Genomic DNA, 9,722 nt, shown 5'->3' with positions numbered 1-9,722 from the left:
TTAAGGTATTAGAAGAAACGTATACGACAAATTTCCATTACGTCATAGTCACATACCAAATAAATTTCCCGTGTCATGTACTTAATTTTATGCAAAAAGATTTGTGAAATTCTTTGTTCTTGTTATTATAAGTTAGTGTTTTTTTTTTAAATTTCTGTAAGTTTTTCTAATTTTCGTATCCGTAGATTAATGTTTTCGTAATTTTGATTGATGTAAAATATTTTGTTAATTAGTTCCTATACATTTATATTTTTTAATTTTAATTCATGCAAACATGAATTTATGACAATTATTAATAAAAAATTAAAATCTTAAAAAAATAATAGTTTAAAAGAATTAAAAATACAAAAAAGTTACAGAAATTAAAATTAAAAAAAAATACTAATTTACAAAACTAAAATTAAAAAATAAGCAAGAATAAAAAATAAAAAGAAAAAACTTTAACCAGATTTATGCCATTCTGCACACACTTCTTTTTAAACCGATACTTTGAGACGGCCACGATTCATATAAGAAACCAAATCTTTGCAATGCATAAACTGTCTTTGCACAAAACTTTTGTGTAAGACAACCCTTTGCAGCAAAGAAAATTAGTGTAATAAAATTCTCAGTCTTCTTTACATTTTCTATGTCAGTGTAGCACGTGACTCCGCAGTGAAACCTTCACTCCATGGCTTCCTCATTGCCCTTTGAAGCTTGAACTTCGATAAAGATCGTGACTTTGGCTGATTCTGGAAATGAGTTCTCGTATTCGGCTTCTGGGTATTTGCTTGTGGCTGCACTTGACATGCTTCACCTTCATTTTTGGCAACATAGTGAGTGTAAGAGGAGATGCAACTTTGCAAGGGACTGTTGCCATTGATGACAAGGTTGTGATTGGAACCATTGATGATGATTTTGTTTGTGCAACTTTGGATTGGTGGCCTCCTGAGAAATGTGACTATGGAAGATGCAGTTGGGGACTTGCTTCTCTTCTCAATCTGGTACTTTTGCTTCTTTTATCTTTCCTTTTTTTTCAAATAGTTTATGAATCTGGATGGTGAGTTTTGGAATTATGATGGCTGCATATTGTTCCAACACCCAAACTAAAGATGTTTTTTCTTTTTTGCTTTGGCTGCTTTGTTTTCATGGTCTGATGTCTTTCACTGTTTAATGATTTTTTTTTTTTTAAATTTTGGAAATGATGTTTGAATCTATAATGCATGTCTGGGATCTCTTACCTTAACTGCAAAATAATTCCAGAAGAAGAAAAAGAAATAACTATTTTTTTTTAAAAAAAATATCATGTCATTATCCACTCATTGTTTGTGGTGGTGAACAAGGTGATAAGATTCTTACCACATCATTGTGAGATAATAGTATATACCCTTTTTTATTACTTTTCTTATTAATCTATGTTTGCTGACTCTGTCTTCGCAAGGTTTATTGAAATTCACATCTAGGGGTAACGGGTCTAGCTTAGTCGGTTGAGGAAGGGTGCGTGAGTTATTGTTAACCCCTGACATTGTCTTCGATTCCTACAGATAAAAAAAATTCACATCTGGGTTGAGTTTTTAGTCTTCAATTTTTTTTTTTTAATTATTTGTTCTAATAAAGTTCGTTTACACCTCCTTCAAAATCTTATACATCTTTTAATTGTCATCTCGTTCAGGACCTCAACAACAAGATTTTCTTAAATGCAGTGAAAGGTAATAGATAATTTACACCTCTGTTGTTGTAATAATGATGGGCAGCAATCAAATTCTTTCATTACTTTCTAATTGGTTATATGATTGCTTTGAGTTTTGAAAGCTTATCAAGGTATTGGTGTTTCTGAATGTTCTGCAGCCTTTTCACCTTTGAAACTTAGACTAGGTGGAAGTTTGCAAGACAAGGTAATATATGGCACTGAAGATAACCACCAACCTTGTACACCTTTTGTTAAGAACCCTTCTGAGATGTTTGGTTTCACTCAAGGGTGCCTCCCAATGGATAGATGGGATGAACTTAACTACTTTTTTGAAAAAGCTGGGTAAAATTCAATTCTCCCTGTGGTGTGTATGTGTGTTTTGAACTAACAAGATTCGCCTTGTTGACTTGAAAGGTATATTTTTAATAACATTTTAAAACTATTTATTTCAGAGCTAAGATTATCTTTGGATTAAATGCTCTTGCTGGAAAATCAATACACAGTGGTTCTGCAAAAGGACCTTGGAACTACACCAATGCCGAGTCCTTTATTCGATATACTGTTGGAAATGGCTACAGCATTTATGGATGGGAACTTGGTAAGTATTTGCTGCTCTTTTTACAAATGCCAAAGCATAGTTATAGAATTCTTTCAATAACCCTGCTCACCGCATATCAAATTCACTGTACCACAAACTGCATACCAAGTTTTCTTTAAAGAAAGTCTAACAATAATAATGTGAAAAGTGACGAACCATGTATCGATACCCATACCACGTATCTGGTAACTATGTGCTAAAGTATTATGTGCCACTGCACAATAAGACTAAAATTGGAAATCACTATCTTTATCAAAATGCTCACAAATATTAATGTTGATATAAAGATGGTATGTTCTTCAATGTTTGAGTTTAAGGAAATAAAATGAGCAAGTTCCCTCTAGAGTTAACTATTCTGTTTGATATCAAAGCATATTGAACGAAATACTACTTGTACAAGGACCGTGTAATGGATACTAACTAACCATATTGAGTACGTGTCATTGGCAGGCAATGAATTGAGTGGGAGTGGAGTTGGAACAAGCATTACAGCAGACCAATATGCTTTGGATGTTGCTGCTTTACACGACGTAGTTTACAATGCATATGAAAAGACTGAGCCTAAGCCACTAGTAATTGCACCTGGAGGTTTCTTTGATGCAAACTGGTTCAACATATTTATAAGCAAATCAGGAAAATCTATTGATGTGGTCACTCACCACATTTATAACCTTGGACCAGGTACCCTTCACCAAGCAGGCAAATATTCATTATGTTTTACCAATTTCAATGAATTTGGTTATATTTGAAGGCTACTTTATCTTAATATTCAGGAGTTGATGAGCACCTGGTGGAAAGAATTCTGGACCCTTCCTATCTTGATAAAGAGGCTAGCACATTCAGTGGCCTAAAAAATATACTTGCAAGTACAGGTACCTCAGCAACAGCATGGGTTGGTGAGTCTGGAGGTGCCTACAATAGTGGCCATCATCTTGTATCCGATGCATTTGTTTACAGTTTCTGGTTAGTGGCAACTCCACATGATTCAGATTTCATTAATGATTCCTTACAATTAGGGTAAAGTATGTTTTTGGGCACGTAAAATATCTTGAAATTTTATTTTAATTCCTGTAAAAACTCAATAAGTTTATAGCCCCTACATTTTAACATAAACACATGTTTTTAGTCCCTGATAAGGGACTAAAACCACATGGACTAAATGTATTAAATTTTTATAGAAACTAAAACTGAGTTTCAAGATATTTTGAGGGATAAAAAACATATTTTACCCTTAGAAACATTTTGGCTAATGTTATCTTATCACAAACAGGTATTTGGATCAGCTTGGCATGTCAGCTGCTTATGACACTAAAACATATTGCAGACAGAGTTTGATAGGAGGAAACTATGGTTTACTCAATACTACGAATTTTCTGCCAAATCCAGATTACTATAGGTACTAACAATTGAATTTCATAGTCATATTTTATTTGCTCAAGTCATGAGATGAAAAAAAAGCCATAAAACCAGTTTGCAAGGGAGACATGCATTTTTCAGTTCATAATTTCCTTGTTGAAGAATGGGGAGCATAATTATGGACCCACATCTGCATAGTTAATTCATTAATGTATCATTCTTCTATGAATCTACATGTGTCATGTTTGCTTCATTAATTGCTTGACGGACAGTTTTGGCTAATTTGGAAAGGACCCTTTTATCAATAATACAATAAGAGGACCCCATTTCAAATAGATCCACAGTATAGGATGTTTCTGTTGTAATGTGTTTTCTTCTTTGCAGTGCTCTTCTTTGGCACCGACTCATGGGAAGACATGTCCTCTCAACTACCTTCTCTGGGACAAACAAGATAAGAGCTTATGCACACTGTGCAAAGCAATCAGTGAGTGAAATTTTTATCACTTCGATTTTATACATATATATAGGGCCTATTTAGATAAACTTCTCAGAAAGTACTTGTAAGAGAATAAAATAAAAAGTTAAAATAAATTAAATTTCTCCAATAAGTTAAAATTAGTGTTTAGATATGTTAAATGAAATAGCTTATATAAAAGTTGGAATACGAAAGCTGATTTTAATTTCTATAAAAGCTGTATTCATTTTACCATCTTATTTTCTTCTCTTATTAGTATTTATTGAGAATATTATCTAAGCAAGACCATAAAAAAGAGACACACTAACACACTAATGAAACCCGATGTATAATACTCTATTCTTACAGAAAGGAATCACAGTACTATTGATCAACCTGGACAGCAACACAACTGTTGAAGCTGAAGTGACCTTCAACAACAACGCTGAGAGTTTGAGGCACAGAAAGATGTCTAGTCATTCAAAAAGGATGGAACTGCCTCTTGCAAGTGAAACAGCAAGAGAGGAGTACCATCTAACTCCACAGGATGGGGATATACATAGCCAAACAATGGTACTAAATGGAAAAGCTCTGAGTGTAAACTCAGATGGTGACATTCCTCCTTTGGAGCCTATATATGTGAACTCATCAGAGCCAATAAGGGTTGCTGCTTTCTCTATTGTATTTGCCCATTTACCTGATGCTGTTGTTTCAGCCTGTGGCTAAACTAGGTGGCACTAGGGGAGACCAAAATTGGTTTCACTTGGTGGTTGAGCTAATTACATGGAAAACATGTTACTTTTCATTTTATTGTGAAGGAAGAGAATGACAATTATTTAGGTTGAGAACTAGGATTTTGATGGCTTTTATTGTATGCTTTTATACCATTAAGTTTCATTGTGGTCACAAATTGCAAATTGTAAGTTAGTGACCAAATTCAATCTCTTGTCATCGCTAAATGAGTCATCCCCTCCTGCTTATTAATTATTGGTTGCTTTTTATAACTGTAATTCTCGTGGTATGGATTAATTGTTTTTTTTTCTTTCTTTTTTCTGTTGGCCAACCTGCGTTATCTATTCAAAATGTACTTAATGCTACAATAAGCCTTAGTGAAAGACTTCAAAACTTCACATCTAGTAATTTATTTATGTCATCCCAGTGAAAGAAAAACTAAAACCTCAAATTACCCAATTCGTTGAACACACAAGCCAATGTGAGGAAAACTTTATGTTTGGCCTTTTTTTCCCCCCTTTTTTAAGAACTATTTTAAAGTTTAAAAAATACAAGAGCTTATGTGAGAGTTTAAATCTTCAAAAGTCATTTAAATTTGAGTTTGATGGACATCCTTTCCATAGGAGGTTCCTTGACAATTACGAATTAGTTGGAGGAGCTCTAACTTAGTTAAATTACATGCAATTTAAGCTCGTGTAGTAACTTTGTTATTATCTTAGTAGAAACAAAGAAATTTTTTTGAAGGAGGAATATTTAAATATAAAGATAAGAAATTTGACTTGGTTAAACTGTCACTTTGTTCCTGAATTTGTATGACAGATTCTCTTTTAATTCTTAATTGGAAGGAAATTTAAAAAAAATATTTGAAAAATAAAATTAATAGAGATCTAATTAAGTTAATTCAACATTTGTGTGGGTACAAATTATTGTGAACTTTTTGTCACTAAATTGGATTTCAAGAAATAAAAAATAATTACTTATAATGAACATAAGAAACTAGGAAGTTATCAATATTCTAGAAATGTTTATCTCCTTAAATAAAAGAAACATTACCTAGATCAATTGCATGTTTTATTCAACAAACTAGTAATAAATATAAAAATAGCAGGTTGAGCGGTCCTAAAACGAATATTTAACAAACCCTCAATGTTGGACTTATGTTACAACAGTCTCGTTAATAACATTGGATTTGTCGTCTCCTACGTCAGTTTAACATTAAATTCTACAGCTTAGTAGGCACGATATGCATTTATTATTTCAAGTAAGGGTCATGCTAGGGTATATTTAGGACATTCATTAAAGAATTAAAGAAAAAATATATATTATAAAAACTATAAGAGAACGTAATAAAATCATAAATAATATAATTTTATGTATTTTAATAAAAAATTTATTTTAATTTCTTAACTAATATTGTGAGGTACTAATTAGCATCTGCCTTTAAGTAATATGTTTATCCTTATTTATAAAATCTCTCTATTTATATATCTTTATGAAAAATATTATCGATAATGTTTTTGACACTCTCTTCTCAACACTCAGGTTATTAAAATTTGTTAAAGATCAACAATTTTGATGGATGTTACTAATTTAAATGAGATCCACTAAAAATTGATAATTATCAACAAAATTCAACTAATTACATAAAGAATGTTCGAAAAAAGATTAAAAACAATGTAAGTAGCATTTCTCTATTTTTATTTATTCTTTATGATCAAGCTTATTTCAAATAATATACATTTTCTTATTTTTAAAGAACTAATGATTTAGCCTTTACATTGAAATAATATTTATTTCATATCATTAAGATTTGTAATAAATATATAAATACTTTTAAACATATAAAATTATATTATAATTAAAATTTGTCATAAATATCTCTTCAACATATATAAATTATGTTTTAAATTTATAATGAATAATTTATATTATGATATAATGTTATTTTAATTACAAGTATTTTTTTTATAAAATATTACAGTTTAAGTTAGAACTCAAGATATTAAAAGTTATATATTATAAAAGGTAAGTAAGACATTCAAATATTGGATTTTTAATTTATTAATTAATTGTTCTAATAAGTTCACAAGCAACCGTTTACACCACCTTCAAAATCTTATACTTCTTTTATAATTGTCATCTTATTCAGAACCTCAGCAGCACGATTTTGTTAAATGCAGTTAAAGGTAAGAGATAATTTACGTCTCTATTGTTGTAATAATAATTAGCAGAAATCAATTTATTTCATTACTTTTTTAATTTATTAGATGATTGCTTTTACTTTTGGGAGTTTATTAAGGTATCCTTGCTTCTGAATGTTTCGCAGCCTTTTCACCTTTGAAACTTGACGGCTTCTGGTGTGCGATAGTTAAACAAGTCCGGCACCATGTGAAAAAAATTTCAGTCGTTGGATATAAGCTTATACAAATGAAAGGCACGGATTGAATGTGATAAATTGGTCTCAAGCGGTTTTATAAAATTTTCAGTTGCAGAAAGGTATCACAGCACCGGCCATGGCCACCACTTGATGCCCCTATTCGTCCTTTAAAGGAAAATTAATGGTGGTTTAGGCTTGAAAAGGAAGCTCCCTCAAAAACATTCGTGTAGCAGTCTATGCATGCTTGAAAAAGATCTCGTTAAACTCAAATTTGCGAGATGAGCGCAGTTTGGTTTTTTCATGAAATTCTTCAAAATCCTTTAACAATTGTTGATGGTTGAAATTTTTAGATTCTTAAAATTTACCCGATTCAATTGGAAATTGTTTAATTTTTGTTCCTAGAACAAAAATTGAACATTAACGGTTAGTGTAAAACGTTAATTGTCACGTGTTCACATATAATTGGTTGTTTAAGAGGTATATGCAATTTATCCTCATAAGGAATTATCTAACTAACAGTTACTGATGAAAAACAATTACCCCAACCTAGACTCGTAGACTTCATCCTTGGACTCGAAAACCTTCTCATTACCCCCAAATCCTATCCTTCACATTACCAAAAATCCTAATTCCCTAATTACAACACGAACCCAAACTAAGCAGCTTCCTTGTTGCGTTTGCCAAAGTCGCACGTTTCCCTAATTACAACACGTTCCCATGGCAAGGAGTGCATCGTCGTACAACTTTGAGTCCCAAAGTCGGATGTTGTGTTTGTGTAACGTAGAGGTTTTACTAGTGACATCGTGGACTGAGGATAATCCAGAGAAGGGTTTTTATGGTTGTGGTCTATACAGGGTAAGCAATAGTCTTTAATGTTGGTTCTGTTTTGGTTTGTGTGTTGATTTTTGTGTTTATTTTGCCCATGTAGGTTACAAGTAAAAAATGGTGTCAATTTTTTTAGTGGCACAATCCAATTGTCAATAGTCGTGAGAAGAGGATCATTGTAGCATTGATGAAGAAGGTCAAAGAAAAAGGTTTGCAAACCAAGATAAGTGAAATGAAGTTGAAGGGAAAATTTTTAGGGATTTGATTGGTTTTGTCTTAGATCATTGTTTGCTTGTTGGTGTTTTTATTATGTAGCAGAGGAATGTGATGTAATGGTGGTAATAGTAGTCCATTGCATTTGTGGTTTGGGTTTAGGATGAAATTAAGGTTTATGAGTTGTATTATGTGGTCTTTGATCAAATTAGTTATGGTGTTTTTGTATTATGCTACCATCAGTTTTAGTGTGCAAATTGTATGTAATTAGTGAATGGTTATGCTAATCAAAGAAGAGTTTATTGTTGTTCAGCTTTGGTATTCATTTGGTGTTCGTTTGGTTTTCATTTTGGAAAAATGAAGGTGGTTTAATGTGATAGTAGTTGGAAACAAAATTTGTGTGTTGTGGTGTCTGAAAAAATTTTGTGTTGCCTTTTATGCCTGAAAAAATGTTGTGGAGAATGTACAGTAATTGAATCATCATGTCATATCTTTGAAAATAGAAGTTAATCAGTCATAATGCATACCACCATGTCATATGTTTGAAAAGTGGCTCTAGCTAGCAGATGAAGATTTACTATAAAAGTTGGAACTTTTGTACCTTATTGGTTTAGATGTTCATTATCAGAACCATGTTTAGAACTTAGCAAACCACATATCATTTTAGTAAAATGTAAAATGCATTCTCAAAAAATTAGCAAATATTGATTTACATGATTTTCAAGGTGCATCGTGTATGTTGAGCATAAGTGAAAAAATAAAGCAGGATTGATTATTTTTCAAGATTTTCTTTATGTCAATTATACTGAGTTGGTTCCTCAATATGGCATGATATATTTTATAGCTAATCAAATAAAGTACAATATGAACTTAATATATTTGTTTCTGTATAAGAATGGTTTTTGTAAAAGTGTGTACCAAAACACCATCCTTATACATTGCAAAAATATAATTACATAAGAGTGCATTACATAGCCTCATAAAACACTACATCCAAAAAATAACAGGGTTTATCTTATCCAGATCCTTCCAAGCATTTGCATCATATACCTTAATTTGGTTCATAACCTTTCCCCAATCAAGGACAGTAGTTGCTCTAGCTGTCATCCACATCAATTCTCTCATATGTGCTCTGAGATACTTCTTTCTCCAATCCCCATATAAATGTTTCACACACAACCTATGTTCAACATTATGTCCAAGCTCCTTAATTACCGGAACCAACCCCTACAAATACAAGTGCAAAAATAAATAAAAAATACAGCTAAAGTCTAAAAAAAATTACGCATGGTGCAAGCCAACTAACGCACGTCAAAAGTCATCTTAAAACTTAGATTAGGTGAAACTTGAAAGTTTTTCAAGATAATGTAATAGTATATGACACTGAAGTTTGCAAGTTATTCTTAATGAGTTGTTAATTTTAAACTGTTTATTTTAGGGCTAAGATTATCTTTGGATTAAATGTTTTTGCTGGAAAATCAATAGAAGGTGCTTCTGC

At 31.7% G+C, this 9,722-nt stretch overlaps 1 protein-coding gene across 1 annotated transcript; it reads left to right on the top strand.

The window, feature by feature from the left end:
- The first annotated feature begins 488 nt into the window (after positions 1-488).
- Positions 489-5,087, top strand: LOC114388511 (heparanase-like protein 3). The gene is made up of 9 exons (XM_028349029.1): positions 489-983; positions 1,652-1,688; positions 1,828-2,011; positions 2,122-2,267; positions 2,718-2,948; positions 3,041-3,230; positions 3,538-3,663; positions 4,008-4,107; positions 4,447-5,087. Exons 1-9 carry the CDS (start codon positions 738-740, stop codon positions 4,801-4,803), a joined length of 1,617 nt encoding a protein of 538 aa, XP_028204830.1. The 5' UTR covers positions 489-737; the 3' UTR covers positions 4,804-5,087.
- Positions 5,088-9,722: the final 4,635 nt, after the last annotated feature.

The sequence above is a fragment of the Glycine soja genome, chromosome 15, assembly GCF_004193775.1.
Source record: "Glycine soja cultivar W05 chromosome 15, ASM419377v2, whole genome shotgun sequence".
Taxonomy (NCBI): Eukaryota; Viridiplantae; Streptophyta; class Magnoliopsida; order Fabales; family Fabaceae; genus Glycine; species Glycine soja.
This window is presented reverse-complemented; position numbering and strand designations above follow the sequence as displayed.